The 22,201-nt window shown below is 42.6% G+C and overlaps 1 protein-coding gene across 13 annotated transcripts in view; it reads right to left on the bottom strand.

The window, feature by feature from the left end:
• The window catches only part of GALNT9 (polypeptide N-acetylgalactosaminyltransferase 9), a 903,908-nt gene that overhangs the window by 133,907 nt on the left and 747,800 nt on the right, over positions 1 to 22,201 (bottom strand). For 10 of the 13 annotated variants that reach the window (XM_065568515.1, XM_065568512.1, XM_065568518.1 and 7 more), the window contains one exon: positions 1,036 to 1,202. The exons of the other annotated variants lie outside the window; for them this stretch is intronic. In XM_065568515.1, coding sequence (XP_065424587.1) covers positions 1,036 to 1,202 — 167 coding nt within the window. The remainder of the gene's footprint in view (positions 1 to 1,035; positions 1,203 to 22,201) is intronic. 13 annotated transcript variants of the gene reach the window in all.

Genomic DNA, 22,201 nt, shown 5'->3' with positions numbered 1-22,201 from the left:
TGCATCCTAGAGCTTGAAATAAGCAGAAAATACCTAAAACATAACAAAAAAATGCATTGTTTTCTGATTTAAACTCTTCTAATCTATTAAGGGAGCTACTAACCTAATTAAGTCATAATGACTGTTAACACCTCAAATATCATGCTGACCTACATTTTGAGTTCTGTCTAAGAAATTATATTAGTTAACACACATGCTATTTTTGTATTAGTTAATTATATCACTTTACCGTTAGACTGGGTTTGTGCGTATTCTTGTAGTATGATTCTGGCACTCTAATTACTAGCTGTTGAGTACCAAAAAAAATAAAAGTTTCAGAACCTGATTCAGATCTCAGTTACACCAAGGTAAACTGGGAACAATTCCATTCATTTCACTGGAATTGTGTCCAATTTATCCCGGTGTAAATGAAAACAGAATATAACCTTAAAGAGAGTCAGCAACTCTGATTTCCTTTGTAAGTATAATTGCTTTATTTAATCTTCTGAGCTAATAATCGACACATTGTCCTGAATCTGGAAGTTTGGGGGATCAAATAAACTGTCTGAACCTTTTTTTTTTAAATAGACAACTTTGGTGAAGGTTTATTTTCTATCAAGAATTTTATGCAAGAGACTAAAATATATTAAGTTCTACCATACGGCCTTACTCATGTTAGTTAAGTTGTTATGCACGTGAGTTGTCTCAATGAAGTCAATGGGACTTCGCACATGAGTAGCTTCTTGCCAGCGTGACTGAATTTTGTATACCTGGAGTCTCTGGGCCAGATCCACCACTGACGCAAACTAGATCATAGCTAAGGGATTTACATCCTCTGAGGATCTAGGCCATTATTTATAAATCTGTAGTTAGGTTTCTGATGCTCCTCCTCTCAGCTATTTCAGATGTGTTCAGATTAGACTTGTTCCATTCAAACTTCCAAAAGGTACATTTAAATTAGAAGTAACTAAATTATTTCAATTCACAATTTAATCTCATTATAAAACACAGGATAAAACACTTAAGAGAAAAAAAGGAGGTGTTAATGCCATTCACCGTTATCACTGTTGTCATCCACCAGAATGATCTCCTTGAGCAAATGGGATGGGGTATGGTTCACAACACTGTGCACTGAGCGCAAGATGACAGACAGAGCCTCGTTTACAAAAATAAAGACCACCGAGATCTGGGGCAGGTCATCGGAATAGGTCATCTGTTTGCACCTGGAGAGAACAAGGCGAGAACTAGAACCCAGTAAGAGACAGATATTAAACATGCAGAAGATTGGATTTCATCTCTCTCCTCCCCAGCATTTGGACACAGAGTAATGAATGGCATTCCCCAGGTACACACTATTTGGGTACAAATGAAGACCATTTTAACCCTGAAGAAAAATCACCTAGTTAAGTGCTGCTAACATTTAATCACCTTAATGACAACAGAACCATATATTTGCATATGGCTGCACGTAGGCAGAATTTGTAGAGGATTTTAGTTGCAGCAAGGTTAAAATTGTCTCATACAAAATGAAATGCTGTACGACTTATATATGTTTTACTCTAAGACTCCAGAAATAGGTGGAAACAAGACATTAAGGACTATGGCTCGCTTCTGCTCATGAAGTCAATTGACTTAAAAGAAAGTTGGCTCAAGCCCCATATTTTCAACTGGCCTAAAAGTAGATCTCAAAATTATACAGAATATTTTTCATGTGAACCCCATTTATACCCAAGCCAGCACCATATTTTCCCATGCAAACAAGAATTTGCACCCACAAATGTTATTTGTGCAGCTGTCCGGCTTGCAAACAAATGGATATATTTACAAAACTTATCTCCACAATTTGTGAGACCATATTTACAAATCAGTCCCTACATGAAGTTTTGGATAAAGCAGAGAGAAAGCCTGGGATAAATACTGGCTTATTCCTGCTCTCCACAGACCATTCTCTCATTTCCTCTACAGTTGCTATGCTCATTTTTATAGACTACTGAGACCTATGTTGTGGATGAATTGTCTACACCAGCACAGTGAATTCAATGCAAGACAAGGTTATTGCTGTGAATTAAACTCGTTGCTTCTGTTGAAAATACAGAAATAAAGAACTTTGGTGGGATCGGAAAATGTGTGAATTTTTGCAAAAGTTGCAAAACCTCTCCCACAGCTACTTGAAAATACGTTCCCTAAGGCACACTCTTCTGAGCATTGTGAACTCCCTTTTTGTGCACTGGTCTCAGCGATGATGTCAGTCAGAGAAGAAAACAAAAGTGCATCTAATACGGTGCAAGAAATGCAACAAAATACAATGCTTCCAAAACCTTAAAGTCAAAAGTCAAAATACTCATCCATATGCCCACCTCATGCAAACAGGTGGGTTGGACAGTGATTATTGGGAGTTATCAGGTGGCAGCATTGCAAATGGCCTTTAGGTCTCTTTATCTGAATGGATCGGAATTGGAACTTGGAAAAATATTTATTATCAGCTGTGATAGAGTGTTGGGTTTTTTTAAACAGGTGAGCACCATATCACTAATGACGGCTGTCCTCCCTGCCTGAATCTGTTCTGCCCTAGTGCCCAGGGCCGGCTCCAGGCACCAGCCGAGCAAGCTTGTGCTTGGGGCGGCAGATTCTAAGGGGCAGCATTCCGTCCAATCCTAGAGTGGCAGGGCCGCCCTTTTTTTCCTGTTTTTTTTTTTTGGTTCGCTGCTCCGGCCGCCCTGTAGGTAGTGCCCTGCTGGGAGCGGGCTGCGCGCTCTGTCTGCCCCAGCCAGTGCCAGGTCTGCAGCAAGCCCGGCAGCTCGCGTCCTTCCCTCCCCGCCGACCTTCAATTCACCTGCAGGCGGGAGCAGCGTGGAGCAGGCGGTACGGCGGGAGGGGCCGAGTGGCAAGCGCCCCGGCTGAAGGAAGCCCTGACCGCCCCTCTTCTCTCTCTCCCCCCGCTCCCTCCCCCTGCTAGCCGGGACGCACATTCCGCTGCCTGGGGCACATCTGCAGCGCAGGGAGTCCCCATTTGCACCTTGGCTCCGGCCGCCTTCCACGGTTGTTTTTTTTCATTTTTTTTTTTCCTTCACCGCTCCGGCTGTCCCGCCGGGTTTTTTTTGTTTTTGTTTTTTGCTTGGGGCAGCAAAAAAGCCAGAGCCGGCCCTGCTAGTGCCACACTCTCTCTCTCTCTCTAAGGTGTGAATGCTTCACACAGCAGGTGAGCAGCACAGCCAGGAAGAGCATCTATGTCTCCCAGTCAGTGCCCCTTCTGCGGTACCATTCTGCCTCATTTTACTGAAAATCTCTCCCGCTAACATAGACATGAACTTAAAAAATTACCTACATGTTCTCAGAGCCAAAATTCACTCGCAATTATCATAGCAATTACGGAGCCTATCCTCTAAAATACTGCTAATGATACCATAGGAAATGACTTTTCCTGCTCTTGTCAAACTTTTTGACCTCTTTGCTCATCACTTCGGCATAATGATGACTTCTTTCCCCACCATTAGCAGTTAGTTTTTTGGGGATGACAATGGTTTGACTGCTGGGTAACCTCTGGAAATCTGTTATGAATTTAAAAAACGAGCCGTTACTCATAATTTCTACTCATCCCAAGTCTATTTTCTGTGAGACTGGGCGGCCGTGTCATTGATTACAGTGTTACCACAGCTACTTATAGCCCACTTGCCAGTGATCTGTGCTATAGAGAAGACCACTGAGCATAGCTTTTGTATAAGAAGCATTCTGGTGTTGTCTAAAAGTAACTTGGACAAGAGCAGAGTATTGCAAGAGCTGTGAAAGTTCTACTAGTTAAAGCCGCCTTTCTTTGGGCCCTGTTCTCCTTTCACTCATACCAGCATGTATCCGGAGTCAATCAGGATCATTATTTTAAAATGCAGCAGCACGCAGAGTTGCCAGCTGAAAAGCGTGGAAGATGCTGGATTTCCCACTATGGGGCATGGGATCCTGCACACACCTTGAAGGGTTTCACGGGGTATTCAGTGAAAGCATGCAATAGAATAGCAGGACTTGTAAATAAAGGTATCGTGGGTCCGATTCTGATCTTGTTTACACTGCTCCCAAATCAAGAGCAACTCCAGAATCAATTGGGTTATACAGGTGGCATGCTCATGCGAGATCCGAATTAGGCCAAGAGTTCCTGATGCAGGAGTAACGATGCCAGTGAGATGATGTAATGCTAGCTTGAGAGTGATTATATGTTAATACCTGTGTTAAGCTGCTGAGCAGATTCAATGTGATCTAGGTGTTTCATAAACCTTAAGCAGTGGTTAGGGCATTAACTTAGTATGTGGGAGAGCTGGATTTAATTCTTTGCTCCGCCACAGGGTTCCTATGTGTCTTTAGGCAAATCACTTAGCCTCCCTGTGCCTCAGTTCTGTAAAATGGGGATAATAGCACTTATGAGGTGCTCAGATACCACAGGAACGGGGCCATAAAAGTACAGTAGATAGAGTGCTCATGAAAGTAAACTAAAAAGAATTGTTTCTTCCCTCTGTGTCAGGCCCAAAGGTTTACTGAAGATTACACAGCATCAGAAGTTATACTGGGCCTAAAATGGAGCAATTACTTCCCCAGTGGGTAAGGAAGGAAAGCTCACAAAAAAAGAGGTGCCACCAGTTTCAGAATTCCCTCCTCGCCTTGAGCTATTGGCAGAGAAAGGATCTGAAGAGCAGGCAAAGCTGTGATGGGCTGCCTTGCAGGCCTGGGATGGCTTGCCATGAAAGGAGGGAGATAAAGAGGATTTGGAGAGATTACGGATAAATTGGAGATGTGTTGTAAAATCTACAGCTAGCCCAGGAAAAGAGAGACGACAATGAAGACGTAACATCTTTACATGCACGCCACTCACATAGAGGGACATCCCAACAGAAGTGTTGCACCTTGTTCTTCACAGTGCACCTTCGCCACAACTTTCTGTTTACTTTACAGTCCCACTTAGGACAGTGGCTCACAGCAAATGACAGACGTGTAAAATCTAGTGCAAGGCTCAGATGAACTTAGCCTGGGATATCAAATAATCTTCCTTCACCTTCTGGTCCTGATCATTTGCTGAGTTTTTCAATAGCTGGTTTACGGATGGGCCTGAAACGCCATAAGCACCAAGCTGTTTTTATACCCCAGCTGTCAAGTTCAGTGCCAGCTAAGACACTCGCCATTTTTAATTCCACATTAAAAAACAAGCAAACACAATCCTAAAACAAAACCTCTCCGTTTGATCCCTCTGTTTCTCACTGGACTGGGTGCTTAAATCAATGCATTATTATCTGACAGCAATTTCTTTTGCTCACTTTTATGAGGATGTTTTCTTGTCTCAGTGCTTACTTTGTGGTGTGCAAAGGGACACTATTAAAAAAGCACTCTGTTAAGATAAAATTGGTTTCTGTTGGAGTGAGTCATTGCTGTCAATTCAAATACTAACTTTCCTTCAATGAATTCTTTTAGCTCTATTAACGGAACATTTCTGGAAAGCAGGGTTTTGCCTCTAAATGAAAAGACTGATCTAACATACTAGAAAATGTTCTCACTTGATGATGGCTCTTGCATTGCATGTTCTTCAAGTGTAGCTAGACGGACTAAGATAAATCAACCTAAATTCTAGGCTCTAAGTTTGGTCATGACATTTTATTTACTGGATCACGGTCATAAGAATGGATAAAGAAACCGAGAAGATACTGGGTACAAATTTCAAAAGGGGAATCTTTTTTTGTAACTGTTACAGAACTTGTACAGAGGGCATTTGCAACTTTCATTTCTGGCAGCCCCTGTAAATGAATCCCCTTCCTTATTTGAACGGTGGGTGTGTTTGGGGGACACTCCCACCCCCCGAGAGCTAGGGCGTGAAGAGATGAGTATTTGGAGTGCCTACAATGCTAGCTGTATGCCCAGTTCACTGCCAAATATACAAGGAGTTGGTGTACCACAGTACTCTATGAATCCCTGCGGTGGGGTTGGTTACAATATGACGAATAGATGCTGCCCTGTGACGGAGTGTAATTAGAACAACTGGAAACCAAACTTTGCCCTCATTAAAATCAGTGTCACCCCACTGACATACCCAAGGGTAAAAATCTGACGGTGTGTGGGGGGGTGGTTATTGATGGTCTTAAAAATCAGTTGACTAGTCGGCTTCATTACTGACTTTAACAAGGGCTGATCCTAAATTAGCGCCAAGAGCCAAACTCTTGAGCCATTATCTGGACTCTCATTTTTCCACAAGGAATAGAATCATCCACCTTACCATGAGAAACACTTTTCCTCAAAGGTAGATTCGTATGGAGCATGGCTTTACTACAACTTGAGACCAGCAATTCCAAACAAAGTGGAAATATTTGTTGTCACTGTGGCTAAGCACTGCTCTGAAGTGTCTAGAAATGGCTAAAAGCGGTATGTGAATTACTTCTCCTTGCACCTGTCATAGACCCAATATTCCCCAAATCCCGATACAGCATGCTTTTGTAAAACTGAGGATGAATGCTAGGGGATATTCTCTGTGTTGGTTATTCCAAAGCCCAGGTTAGGAATCCACAGGGGACTTCCTCTTAACGTTTCTGGGAGCCCAATATCAGAATATTTTCTCCACCCCAGAAATAATTTTCATGCAGTGTTCCCCTCATGTTATGCCAGTTTCCCAACATACCAACTTTCTTCCAATCTCTAGAGCACTGGTGCCCAAACTTTACCTCTTGCTCTCCCCCTTACTGTGAAAGGAATGTGTCCATGCCCACCCTCTGGGCCATGGGCCTGAGCCGCGGCCCAGGGGCCCGAGCTGAGGGCCGGAGCCAGGGCTGGGGACCTGCAGCCAGGAGCGCTGCAAGGGTCAGGGCCGGAGCGGAGCTGGGTGGCACTCCCACCCCAACCCCCATGGGGGTGGCCTAGGCCCCCCTGTCCTCCCCCGGGCGTTCCTCTGTGCCCCCCGACAGAGGCATGCCCCACAGTTTGGGGACCACTGCTCTAGAGTCTAACCATGAGCATTGTCTATTCAGCTGCAGACACATATGCAGGCCGTTTGCTTTACAGACCAACCTCATGGCAGTAACAGAAACTTTAACAAAAAACTAGTACACATTAAAAATCAGGCCAATCAGAAAGCAAATGGTCATTGGTGGCACCTCAACAGCTTCATTTACACCCTGTATACGCCAAAGCAAAAAAGGAGAAGGAAAGCTTCCTTTATCTAGACCTCCTTTCCCTGTTCTTTTTTGCTCCAGCTGCATTTGATCCAGACTTTTATTTTCTGTCTTCCAAATCATTTTGAGCTACCCCATTTTCTGAGGGGCTAACACCACTGGGGATTACCAGAGAAAGAAAATCTTTCCTAGTCTCTTTCCCCCTCTTTCTGTATATCTACTAGCGTCAGAATGAGTTTTGCTTGCAGACATTAATACGCTGAGTTTCAAAATGGATTATGCAATATACTTAGAGTTTTCTGACAGCTTTACCTTCCAGGAAGAAATGCAAATGGAATTAAAGTTGCTTCATGAATCTTTAAAGTATTTAATAGGGAATGTCTTCTTTCCAACGAACCAGTAGGATGGGTACTACTGTGGGTTTATCTCTTGCTTTTCAGCTACAGATGGATCTAATGTACATGCAGAAACTTGGCTCCTAATTCCAACAACAAAAGGAAAAAACATCACCAATCCTTGCAGAATTTCTGAAGGGATTGGATTTCATCCTTTCAAGCCAATGGCAGGGTGGGGGCCAGAGGGGTAGAGAATCACTATCAAATAGCAAATGAAAAAGACAAGAAATGGAACAAAAGAACTAGCATCAATACAGATTACTTGTAATGATTGGATATGTGCATATTTTGCCCCCCAGTCTAATCCCAAAGAAGTTAAACACATATTTATGTTTCAACACACAAATGCCCCCCGTTACTTCAAATGAAGTACTCATGTGCATAAACTTAAGCGTGTGTTAAGCGCTTTGCTAGACTCTGGCCGGGGGTGAGGATGTCAGAAATGCTGAGAAAAAGGGAGCCCGGGAGGGGAAGTGCCTGGCCGGCGGCTGGGGTCCGGAGGCAAGGGGGCTGCCTGAAGCCCATAGCGCTCGGGCAGCTCAGCTCTTAAACAGAGCCAAAGAGTCAGGGGAGGAGCAGAGCAGCGGCGGGAGGGGAAGTGCCCGGCCAGCATTTTCCCGGACATGTTCGGCTTTTTGGCAATTCCCCCCGGACGGGGGTTTGATTGCCGAAAAGCCGGACATGTCCGGGAAAAACCGGACGTATGGTAACCCTAATAAAAACACACATTCCAACAAGGATGTCAGCTAGTTTAGATGTAGTGATTTTTGTGTGCATGTATGATGTGAACACTCATCCAGCAGGAAATGGACTGAGAGCACCTACTCATTCAATATAGGCACAATAAGCAGAGAGACACTTTTCAGTGCTAACACATCTGAACTGATTACCTTTGTTTTAGGAGTTAGCTCTAACTCTATTCAGCAACAAGGCTAATTATCGACTGTAGAACTGATTGCCTTTATGAATGCTGGATCTTTCCGACAAAGAATTCCAGCCGCATCCTAATTTTTCTAATAACCCTAATCGAAAAATATTATTCCTCCTGGTGGAAAGTACTGAATGCAGGGGACTGGACTAGATGACCTCTTGAGGTCCCTTACAGTCCTATGATTGACTGCAGTATTCTACGACCATCTCTTCCTGTAGAATAATGATTTTTCCCCCCTGTCTTGCTGAATTAAAATAAAGGGACAAAAAAATAAATAAACTAGTGAGTTCAAGATATGCTTCCGTTTTTTCCCATTGGATTGATAATATAATAAGACGTTCCCATCAGTGTGAAGAAAGAGGTCCGATAACAAATCTCCTCTTAAAGGAGGAGATGATTACATTTGACTTGGGGGAAGAAAGGGAAATCAGAGCCTCTTCAAGAATTTTTTTTTTAATCTAGAAATATGTCTGGAGGATTTTTTCCATATGGATAATCTTTTCCAAATCAGTATTGCCTGATAGGCCTCCTCTGTCTCAAGCCACCTTTATCACTACAGAAGAAAATCAACACATTCTTCTTTCTCCACACTTCAATTTAGTTGGAGATGAGCAGATACAAGATAAGGAGCAATTCAGATTGGTAACAGAAAATCAACTTGTTATTCTAGACAGGTCCTCAGAGCCATTAGCTCAGCACTAACGATCCAAGTTCTTCCAAAATGGCAGCTGAAAATACTTTGTGCTTTTCCTACTCTGCAAACATCATTACATTCCTATCTGCTTTTTTACATTGAAGTATTTGATGACTCCACGTTGGCATCGACTGCTATGTCCAGCCAGTTTTTGGATCACTGAACGACACTAGCATTTGTCCAATTAACTGAAGCTGATCCTTGTATCCTATCTTCTGATTCTTCCCTAAGAGCAAAGTCAATTACAGTGCTGAAAGAACTGTGTGATGCCAAATGGATGGGGGTCTTTTGCCCCCCCCCCCCCAGATGCAGGAGATCATCGTTCATTGTATGCATTATTCAAAGGAATCCACTATACAGTGGTTCTCAAACTTTTTGTGTTGGTCACCTCTTTCACATAGCAAGTCTCTGAGTGTGACCCCCCTAGGCATGGTGGGGCTATCAGCCCTGGGCATGGCCATGCGTGGGGCTGACAGCTTCAGCTCTGCTGCCGGAGGCTGACAGCTCACAACATCCACGTAACCACCTCATGACCCCCTAAGTGGTCAGGGCCCCCAGTTTGAGAACCCCTATCAGGACTTCACACTGACAAACACAGAGAATCTTAGTACCTTAAAGACTAACAAATTTATTAGAGCATAAGCTTTCATGGGCTACAGCCCACTTCTTCGGATGCATATAACCCATGAAAGCTTATGCTCTAATAAATTTGTTAGTCTCTAAGGTGCCACAAGTACTCCGGTTCCTTTTGCGGATACAGACTAACACGGCTGCTACTCTAGAGAATCTTGAAGTCATACCAATCATTTCCTAATACTAGACTTTCTGCTTCTCTTTTGAACTCTCTGGTTTTCTCAAGTACTAGTTTGCAGCCCTATTACTCAACCAGGAACAAACCCCACAAGCAAACATTCAACATCCATGATCCTTCTCACTCTTCAGTGAAATCTCTCCTTCTTGAAGCCTTTCATTGTTAATCCAGTATGGAAAGAAACATGTTCTAAAAAAATGTCATCTCTAACAATGACTGCGTATATGATGTGCCTGTTCCCTTTGTGTAATTCAAACCCCAGTCCTGCAAGATGCGCCAGACAGGCAAACTTCTCTTTCCCACCGGAAGCCTCATTGCGGCTCTGGATAGGTGAAAGGGTCTGCGCCCACGTTGCACTTTGTAGGATTTGGTTATTGGATTGTGAGCTCTTCAGACAGAGCTGTTGCTTCCTCTCCGTTTACTTCATCACCCAGCACAATATGTCAGTGCTTAGGAAATAAATACCAAAAGCCAGTCAGATAAACTAATATAATCCCTTTTCCCGTATCCCTGGTGCACATCGAACTTCACACACTGATTCCATGGTCATCTCCAGAGTTCTCATTAACTGTGATGGAAAGGTCTATTGTTGCACCTGTTGGAATTTCCCTCTTTTCCATTTCATACTTCCTTCTTTCACACTCAAAGCAAACGAGAAAACACACACATTCGTCAGCAGAACTTGAGCCAAATCTTGGTCCCTGTGCTAATCTCAGATAAAGGCTATTAAGTGAGAGGTGTCATTATTATTGATAATAATCAAACCATGAATCACATTCTAACAGATACACTGTCATTTTCTATGCCATTTCTATCTGAATCCGTTGATTTAATGCCAGTTTTCACTCTTTCCCCGCAGCAGCTCCTTCTTTCCTGATCACTTTTATTCTCAATGGTGGAAATGAACTTTTGGAGCCTAATCCCAACAGGTCCTTGCTCTGCTATCGATGCCTTTTGCAAAGGGAGTTTTGACAGACTTCTGCTGGTGATAATCTGATCGAGAGAGACTGATATATTCAGGCTGGCTTACCTGCTGCCACATCGTACCCACCAACAAAAATAACTATTATGTCCTAAGCATCTAACTCATACCCCTCTGTCACAAGCTCACTCACCACACTGGCGCCTCCTGCTGGGCGTTTTGGGAATTAGCTCAGCCACAGCAGGTGCGCCCTCTGGTGGTGGTGGCTGTCCCATTCTCGACTCCGCCTGCAGACCCATTATGGCTCCTTCTTCTCGGCCTCTGCTTCATAGCACAGCCCTCTGGCCGTGTCACCATCTGGTTTCTCCCCCTGCTGGGGGACTCCTCTGACAAGAGTCCAGCCACTTCTCACAGCAGCTTGGCAGTCCACAGCTGGGCCGCTCCTTCAGTAGCTAGTGGGAGGGGGCAGGCCCACCCACTACTCCAGGCCCTGGCCCAGGGACCCTGCAAACAGTAGCTTCCTGCTGCCTCTTCCTTCCAGCTCACCGTCTCTATTCCATGGGTCACTTCCCTGCAGCCTCAGTTCCTTCTGCTCCTTTACCATCTTCCGAAGGCCTGAAGCCTGTAAGTCCTGGCAGCCCACCAAGAGCCCTCTAGGAAGCGGGCTCCCTGGAGCAGACTCACTCATTCTGGTCTGCAGCTTCCTTTTATATGGGCCGGCTGATTGGCTGCTCCAGCCGCTGCCCTAATTGTCTGCAGCCACCACCCTAACTGGCTGTTTCCCCTGCAGCCACTCCTTTGGCTGCCTCCCTAGGCTGGTTTTAACCCTCTCAGGGTCAGTGCGGGGCAGGCACCCCATCACACCCTCACTTTAGATGTGCAAGGTTCCCAAAATGTATTCTCTTGGGCGCTTGCCACATTCCCACTGAGAGGGAGTGGATCTGAAGACGGTAGGACCTGTAGGATGGTTAGAGGAAAAGCTCATTGCTAGTGATGTAGTAACAGCAGAAGTGCCTGCCTCAATGTCTCACCATTGGCAAATGCATGTGTCAAAAACAGATAGTTAAGGGTTAATGCCTCTTTTACCTGTAAAGGGTTAAGAAGTTCACCTAGCCTAGCTGATACCTGACCAGAGGAACCAATGGGAGGACAAGATGGTTCAAAGGGAAGAAGGGAAGTTCCATTTGTCTGTGAGTTTCACTTTGGACCAGAGTGGGAAAGCTCCAGAATTCAGCCTCTTATTAAGTAGTGAGTATTAGTGAAGGAAATAAATCCCTTTGAACCATCTTGTCCTCCCATTGGTTCCTCTGGTCAGGTGTCAGCTAGGCTAGGTGAACTTCTTAACCCTTTACAGGTAAAAGAGGCATTAACCCTTAACTATCTGTTTATGACAGCATGGTACAAGGCTGCAGCTGCAGAATGGCAGGATAAACCTGTGTCACTGGTCACTCCTAGATATCAATGTCCTCCAGTGCTGGTTCTTGTTGAGGAACAGCAAGCCCTGGTACATACCCCTGTGACACTCCAGGAAGTGGAGGCAAGGTGCATATATACCTCGTTGCTTTCATCTCTTAGATCCCCTTCCTTCCTCAGAGTATGGACCATCTGTCCTGAGTGTTTGAAAAATGCCTGGCACATAGTGGGCACTACCAGAAATATAATAATAAATACTAATAACCCCTTCCTGACTTACACTCTGTGTAATATGAACGTATGACTGTCCACATTATGGTCTTGTCTGTCTCTTCCTTCCCATTTTCTACACTCAAGCCACATTTTCCAGAGATTTCTGTCCTGTGGTACTTCTGTGCAAAATTTCAGGCGTGACACATGTCAAGCTACAGCAGAAGTGGATTTCACAATACGGGGGCAGAGCCTCAGCTGGTGTAAACTGCCCATGGCTCTTCTTTAAACTCTAAACCAATGCAGCCATGAATAATTTAAATGATACACTAAGTATGGATCGTTTCAGGCTGAAAAGATACAGGAAAACTTATTCTGATCTCACACTGGTTGTACACCACTGTAGTTCCATTAGGCCTGATTCTTCTCTCACTTTTTTATTAAATTTATAAATTGTATTTCAGGAGCACCTAGAGGCTGCAATCAGGGGTTGGCTCTCCATTGTACTAGACACTATTCATACATAATAAAAAGTGGTCCCTGCCTCAGAGGGGCTTGTAGTCTGAGTTTAAGACTTTTACACAGGTGTAGCTGCTCCTCTGAAGTCAACCGTGTTTAAAACTGGTAGAAGTAAGAGGCCCATTAGGCTTCAACTGAGTTACTTCTGGCTTACGTCAAGCAAGTAATAGCAGAATCGGGCCCATTAGGTCTAGTAGTCACATATTTTAATTATATGTTTTTAACAATGCTTCATTTAAAGTAGCTCCAGTCACTTTCACAGTGAACCTTTCTTAACAGGTGAAAAATGAATGAAAACTACATCATTCACTCTCATATCCTTCTGGGAGGAAAGGTATTTAACTGTTGTGGTAACTTATCCTGACTTACTAATAAATTTAGAAACACCATCTGGAGGAAATTTTTACCCTCTCCCCTAGTGTGTCCAACAAGATCTGCCTTTGCCTGTAGGCACGCTGCATCACCAAGTAATTACCTGATTGGAAATTAGTGCAGAAGCTGACAAATGCTTTCAAAAACCCTAAAACAACCCAAAGAAATCCAATCCCCCACATGCCTTTATTTTTGTTTTAGTGCTCCAGGTTGATATAGAGCTGTGCAGAATATTCAAACCGATGCTCCAAATGATGAGGAGTCCTGCCTGACTTCAGGTCTCTCATTAATAACTGAAAACTCACACAAGGTTTATCAAGTGGTGCACAAATCCTTCAACAAGATCCTGATCCCAATTTTGAGTGAACTGTGGACTCCCAGCTTCTGAGCAAAATCAGACCAAATTTGACACTAACTAAATCTACCTTTGACATCTGAGGGTTCTTTGAATCTGAAACTCAAACCAGAAATCAGGTGGAGTGAAAATCAGGTGAAGGGATACTAAAAAAAGGGCCATATTCACTGGAGCTGCACCAACTGACACCAGCAGTGAATTTGATCCAAAGTATTTACTAGCCAAAATAGTCACAAAAAAAGCACATTTTATACAAGTGTTGTCAGAAAGATAGTTCTGAATTATTATGTTGAAACCCAGTTCTAAGAGCTACAGTGATCTAAGTAGAGAACAGAAAGAATATCATGTGACCTGCATGTCCAATAAAAACTAAGACCTCTCAAATTTCAAATAAGGAATGTTCGCAATGAACTGTTCATGACTGAGCTACAGATGACCAGGAATATTCAGCTAAGTGATTAACTAAATACATTTCTAATAGCAAATACATTCACACAGACTGCTGCTGCACTCTAACAGACACAAACACTTCCTGCCAGAGGTCGCTGGCCTTCACCTGGCAATTCCAAGTCAACGTAATCATCTTTCCTGCTGCATCACCAGTAGTGAACTCCAACATGCCCTCCTACTGGGAAGTCCTCTTCCTCTCCACGGGGATGTGACAAGCTCCCAAGAAGGGAACTTTACAGAAAACGATGAGTGAACCTCAACAAGTTTGGCTTAGTTCACGTAAGTACCTAAGGGTCTGGATGTTTCCACAGGTCTCTTAGAGCTGGAAAACTGGACTGGGGATCTCAAGAAACACCTTCTCTGGCAGTGTATCAGCCCTTCCACTTCAAGTTCTAGGCAGTACTAAGAGGTACAGAGCATAAAATCAAATTAATATTAATAATTTATTCACGGAATGTAACCTCTTTACCCATCTGCATAATGAGCAGGTTGCTGCAGCCTCAAATTTATTAATTACGTAAATGTATAGGGTTTTCTTTGGATTTTGAAGATTTTGTTGCAAGTGTTAAAAATTCAATGTGTTTTGTTTAATTTTGACTGACCAGACATGCTCCATATTGACTGGAGCATACAGGGGATGCTGTAATGTTACTAAGATCAGCAAGGTAAGAGAAAAGTTTTTAAAGGCAACTACTGTAAAGTTCTTCATGGATTCCATTAGGGTTTTACTGTCACATTGCAGCGTGAGGAGGACAGCTGAATGCAATTATTCGTTGCTATTACTTCACCTAATAAGTTTCTTATAGTCTCTGGAGGAAACACAACGTTTGGCAACATGGGCTCATCCCTATTTTGTAGGAGACCTACTTTCATCTCTGGTCAAATGGTTAAACAGCAAGATGTACCTTTTTAAACATGTACAAATACAGGGCTACTGGAGAAGTGAACAGTCAAACAAGAGGCCATTCAGAGACTAAGTAAATCTGTCTCATAGTAGAGTTTGCTCTGCTGGTACTACAGTGAGAAGTCATTAATATTTCAGGGTCCTAGCAGGACAATGCTATTGATAATTTACTCTGCAGGTAGTTCCCTCTTGGTAACTCAGTGCTTGGGGGGGTGGGGGGACAGAGGAGGTGAAGCTGCAACTTATACGAAGGAACGCAAACAACTGAACTGTAGCCTTGTATTAATGCCACAAGATTTTTCTTTTACTTTAAATAGCACCGTTTATGTCAGACTGAAAATGAACCAAGTTTATTGTATCTGGGAAGAGTTATGGTGTAGCATAAACCTATGTTCCAAGAACAAATGCATAAAGAACATGGATTTAGCACTGAGAATGGAAGCATTAAGTCCTCGATGTTTAGATGCTTTATATTAGATTGAGCACAGGAATTGGGAGTAGTAAATGTATGCTTATGGAAGGATGTCTCACAGAGTCAGGCAGAGAGGACAAAGTGAAGGTGTGTGCATGACATGGAATTAGTCTGGTTAACGGTGACAGAAAAATGTCCCAATTAACTCAGCCTCATGAACAACAGATGATGGCCATCAAAAAAGTTAAATAGGCTTTGGATCAGGTCCATAAAGCATATGATTTCAGATGAACAGGTCCACCATGCAGGCACAAATAACCTTGTAGAGACTTAAAAAATGTGGTTTTTTTCTGGGTCCAAATTCAGGTGTAGTTCAGACAAAACTCCCATAGACATTTTTGGTGGATCATGACTGCAGGAGTATGCTTCATGTACTTAAATTACAGCCTAAAGCCCCCAATCCAGAGAAGCACTTAAACATGTCCTCAGTTCCACTGGGGCTACTCACCTACTGAAAGCTAGGGACATGCTTTAGAGCTTTGCTGGATTGGAGCCTCACGGCATTTTTACAGCATTTGTATAAATGAAAAGAGAGTTAAAATGGTCTGGTACAGCATGGAACAATCACATGCATTTAGGCACTTTAAAGCTAACTGTAAAGAGCAATTTCCTAGCAGCTAATTATAACCGGCTCTTTAAAAACCTCGCCGTTTAATTTAAATTAAAAAATCATTTTCTAGCTATCTCTGTTGTCCAGCATAGTCCAAATGCATACCCAGAAATTGATTTTCATGCTTTTTAAAAAGATACTGGGAGGAAATTGTTCCCAGCCATTCTTCTTAAGCAAATGTCCTTATTAAACATATCCCTGCTAAGAGGCATTGACTGTATCATGACAGTCTTGAGGTCTATGGAATCCACTATTTTTTCTAGATTCTTCAATATTTATTCTTACTGGATTTCCAGCAGTTACATATTTGTAACGAAACCAAGAGAGACTTTCTCCCTGTGCAGGCAACCAAGCTCCATATTAGATACTTTATCTCATAAAACCATAATAAGTTACCTCATCTTGAAACATCAAGACCACAATACAATGCAATAACTGTATTCCCCGACAGGAAGCAAAATGTTTCACACAATTTTGTAGGGAATTTTTAGTGTATTAACTAACATGCCCCCTGATTCAGGAAAACACTTAAGCACATGGTTAAAGTTAAGAATGCACTTAAGTACTTTTCCCCAAATACGGATGGAGTCAGGGATGTGTTTAGGTGCTCTCCTGAATCAGGCACCTACGGAACAAAAGTTTGTATTGTACAGGGAAGGAGACATCTCATAAGCACATAACTATTCACACATGTAACACAGGCATTAATCTTTCTGGTTAAAATTAATTTCCTCATTTACTGTCCACATGTTTTTCTTTGATTTGATCTTTTCAAGCCAGTGGTTCTCAAACTTTATTCCATGGATAACCAGTGGCCTGTGAAATCTTTTTCTAGTGATTCACAGAACATAATTTATTGATAACCATGCCCTGAGGGTTTGGAGATGGAGAAGCAGTGGTCTATGGAGGGCCCTTTCCACTTGAAAATGCTCTGAAAATGCATAGAACTCTAGAACAAAGTACACTACACCACGGACAGTAGATTATTTCCGATACCATCCGCCCAATTATTTGAAGCTGCATTAGCAATGGCACTTTCTCTATTCCTCTTCCCCTGTACCTGTAGATGTGTAGGTGAAAATGTTTATCCCTATTTCACTTAGAACCTTTGCCTCAAACATTAAAACACTTAAAAGATTTCCTTTCTCCAACTTCCAGAGAAAACTCTCCCCAGATCTGTCAGGCAAAGAAGTTGAATACTCTGCGATGAGTAAACAGAATACAAATTCCCCACCTCTGGGTGCACTTGGGTTAATAACACTAAGGCAATAAACCAGGACACTAGCTTTAGGTCATATGTTTATTTTCAGGCAGTGAAGAAAAGGCAGGAGCAAAGCTTCAGTATCATTTTTATCTTGAGTTTAATGTAAACTGCATTGTGACCCTCTGGGGGAACAGTATCCTAATGAGACATCCACAAAGTGGATGAAATCTTATTTCAGTTTCTGACTGAGACAAGTATGAGCTTTTTGGCTGGAGATAACTGAAACACGTGACTTTCCTTCTGGAATTCCCTTTCAAGTTTTTAGGGGTAGAGTATGACTTAGCAGCAGAACCCCAAAAGTGTTGTTTTTTTTAAATATTATTAATGTTGTTGAACTACTGTCTATGCCACAGGGATATATTTTGTACTATTCAGGCTAGCCCATCTTTACATCATTTTAAAGGCAAATTACATACATACACATTAATAAAGACAGAGAATGCAACACTGGCCGTTAAAGCAAAGGAGAAAAAAAATTAAGTGGCTATTTGACAATCGAAAGCCACTTTTAACAGGTAGTGTACCCCTCCATCAGTTCCTGAAAGCCAAGAAACAGCCAGCTAGCCACACATGAAACAGACACTTAGCTGGCTTCCAATTCCATAATGTACTACAGACATTAAATAAAACAGTGGGTGCCCTTATGCCTACCTTCATCTATTTTCTCTGGTGTGTGCATGACAGTTGTCCTTGCCTTTTGTGCGTATCTCAGCTACGTAAGTTTTTAGTTGGGTAGCAAGTGCTGATGTCCACCCCATTGCCTGACTTCACTTCAGTTATGACATGATCCTCCACACCGTATGTCCTGCAGCTCTCAACAGAAAAGGAATAACAGCACTCTGTCTTCTGACATCAGCATCCGCCCTCTGCTAAGAAACAGCAGAATTCCAGGGCCTTGCAAATTGGCTTCCCAGTGAATGACACATCAATAGAACAGACCTGGAGAATCTTCTGTGTGTGCCTTATTTGACCACCTCTGTTCCAGGATGTTTGTGTGTGTGTGTGTATATATATATATTTTTTACACAACCAGTCCTGGAACAGAGCTGATCAAATAGCACATAGGGCAATAGGGCAACCCCTTCTTTCAGCAGTCTCAGCTCACATCAATGCCTGGTTCAAAGACAGCAACTCTGCCTCAACAATTGACTCAGAGACTAAGGCAGAGAGCAAACTGTCCAGCTGCTCACCCAGCTTCCTCTCCAAGGACCACTACCTCCACATAGTACTTGGGAGCACTAATACCACCACAGCATGTCTTCCCAAGACTGAACATTTGATCGCACTCTATGAAAAAAGAACTTAGACTAAGAGTAACAGTGCCACTTGGTGATGTCTGCCCTATGAATACTATAATTAGTTGAAACTGCAAGGAAATTTTTGTATGCAGAATTGAATTACCCAGTTGGACTTTGGCCAGAACATCTGGGCTAACAGTCCTAGTCTTACAGAAGTCATAGGATCTTTAATAACCACCATGATTAGGACCTTGGTTTTACATCTGCTCCAAAGGACAATGGCCTCAATTTTGAGCTGTATCTCCCAGTGGGGGAGTGTACATGGGAAAGGAAGGTGGCTGTAGATCACCTTTGTACTGCTGGAGTTCTGGGACTGTTAGGGGCTGGTGCAGCTCACTAAGACTTGCTCTGTTTTATGTCTGTACTGTATTGGGGACCATCTGACAGCCAAGAACAGCCAGAACACCCAGGACTCTGACCATCATAGGCATAGTTTGATTTCTATATTTGGGGGGGAGCTCCAGTCAGGCCAATGGGGCCGCACATGTGTGGGGGGTAAATTCCAAGCCTGCCCGAGGCTTGCCGTTTGGGGGGGGGAACCCTCCTGACCCCCCAAACTACGTCCATGCTGACTGTACCCTTATACTGGGGGCTGTGAGGTGGAGATATGGTGCTGCTTTTCTGAGGACCTCCTCTCCATTCCAGGGGAATTCCCAGGTGTGGGATATTCAGCTGCTTTCTGGCTCCTTTTATCCACAGGCACACAGCCCACAATTCGAGACAGTACGTTCAATTTACCAGTGGCCCCTGCCCCACGATGGAGAACTTGGTTCAGTACCAAGCTAGAGAAAAAGATGTCCCTAATGCATCACTAGCATCACTTCCCAGCACACCTAGGTTTCCCTTTGAGTTCTCCCATCAAAGTGGTGACCCAGCCTGACCGTTTAGCCTGCGAAATCTCAGAGGAAGGTGGTAATATGGAAGCCAAGAATATTTCACGCCGACTGGAAAAACATAAAATAAAGGCTCCATATTTCCACGCCACAAAACCACCATCACATGGCTTAACCAGCAGGCACTGTTCAGAAGTTGGGAAGGCACGCAGATCAAACTGAAGTGAACTGGCAAAGCTATGCTGTGGACATACCACGGTGGGGAACTTATATCTTTCCAGCTGGCACTAGTACCATATCTGTGGCTCTATTAATGTTAGGAGTCCCTCACTTTTATGAGCACTAAATTCACACAAAACAAGAGGCACAGGCAAAGCAAACAAGCACCGACACTACTAAAATGAAACATTGCACTGACTTCGAGTCCACAACTCATTTTTATTTCAGGCAGAAGAGTAAAACGGCCTGACGCGTTTATAAAAAACACCTCTTGTGTGATTAGTCTCAAACCTTGATTTTCTCATTGCTGAACTGCTGGGAAAGGCATCCACTAAGATGGATTTTCTCTGCATAAGTACCAGAATCAAGAGATGTATATTTTTAAAAGTGTATTAAGGGATGTATTTGGAAATCGTATGGACTTCAGAATTGAACTGAACTAATTCAGGTGCAAATTTTAAGCAAAAGGAGGAAAACCCCTAATCCCAGGGCATTTAAAGTAACTACTTTAAAGCTTTACGTGGACTAGGAGATTCAGCTTCATGGGGATGCACTTAACAAAACTTCCAAAGGGATCATCTGAATTCATGGCTGGATTTGTCCCATTACCCGCCTCGCCTTCATCTTCTGATGTGATACAGTGGAGTGTAACATGACATGACAGTTCAGAAATGTACAGGAATACCTTTCTCTCCCTGGAACGGATAGGAGGCAACAACCAGCAATATAACCCAGGGGACAGAAAAGAAATGAGCTTTAAAATGCCATTGCACAGGTGAATCTGTGTTAACTGTAAAAACAACGAGGAGTCCTTGTGGCACCTTAGAGACTAACAAATTTATTTGGGCATAAGCTTTCGTGGGCTAAAACCCAATTCATCAGATGCATGGAGTGGAAAATAGAGTAGGAAGATATATATACATAGTACATGAAAAGATGGGAGTTGCCTTAATAAGTGCCTTTGTAGTGGTAATCAGGGTGTCCCATTTCAAACAGTTAACAAGAAAGTGTGAGTAACAGTAGAGGAAATTAGCATGGGGAAATTGGTTTAAAAAAATTAGTTAAAAAATAATAATTTCCCCATGCTAATTTCCTCTACTGTTACTCACACCTTCTTGTCAACTGTTTGAAATGGGACACCGTGATTACCACTACAAAAGTGATTTTTCCTCCTGTTGATAATAGCCCACTTTAATTGAATTGTCTCATTAGAACTGACCCCCCACTTGGTAAGGCAACTCCCATCTTCTCATGTACTGTGTATATATATCTTCCTACTGTATTTTCCACTCCATGCATCTGATGAAGTGGGTTTTAGCCCACAAAAGCTTATGCCCAAATACATTTGTTAGTCTCTAAGGTGCCACAAGTATTCCTCGTTGTTTTTGCTGATACAGACTAACACGGCTACCACTCTGAAACTGGTTTTAACTGTGAGTCACTGATGGAGAGGAAATATTTTTGGATGGTCCTTCCACAGCTCTTGATTGATTTGGTCAGATTTTACAAGTCTTACCCATACGAAAGACCAACAAATGCAATTTGAAGAGGTCACCCCAGAAAGATTTTCAGATTGTGGAAAAAATTCTGCAGATCCCAATTGATTATTCTGCAGTTGGTTGCCACTTAAAACTCCCACACACACCATCAGGAATTCTGCATAGGGAACAAAGGGTGGAGTATACAATGTAAGTCTTCTTCAGTGTTAAAAGAAAAACAACTCTTTGGTGTAGATCCAAATTCAGAATTTTGCTGTGTCTATAATACAGATACAATATTATTTTACCATTAAATGCAATACTGATTTATACCAGCTGAGGATTTTCTCATTGTTAATTCACATTTGATAAAAGAGTAATTAAGAGAACAATGGGCTTTTTTTACCCAATTTTCATCTAGCGCTTCAAGTATAAATACTGAAGTTGTGACATTTCTCTCTCAGTGGTAGATATCCTTATTGGTGCACAGTCTCACATTTCCTCAATGTCATCACTTTAATAATATTTAATGTTCCTCTACAATTGATGAAGCTTTGGAATTCAAGAATTTCCATGCTGGGTTTCTAGCACAACTGGAAATTTCCCATGACAGCTGTCAGTTCTGTCTAACAGATTTTGTTTAGAAAGGCTTTTGTATATATGAAGAATGTGCCAAGGTTGATTTCTCATTTCTTTCTTCATTCTAATGGTAGCAAATGATTTCAAAGCAGTAATGAATGCATATATGCTATATAGATATCACCATATGATTGTGAATAAGCCCCCCAAAAGTGCTGGTTACATCTAAAACAAGATATCACCATGTGATTGTGAATAGCAGGTGGCCCCCCAAAAGTGCTGGTTACATCTAAAACAAGTAAATCCGTATGCATCAGAAGGAGGAGGATGTATAGATTCCTGCATATTGTAAGAAAGACA

Source organism: Chrysemys picta, chromosome 15, assembly GCF_011386835.1.
Source record: "Chrysemys picta bellii isolate R12L10 chromosome 15, ASM1138683v2, whole genome shotgun sequence".
NCBI classification, from domain to species: domain Eukaryota; kingdom Metazoa; phylum Chordata; order Testudines; family Emydidae; genus Chrysemys; species Chrysemys picta.
This window is presented reverse-complemented; position numbering and strand designations above follow the sequence as displayed.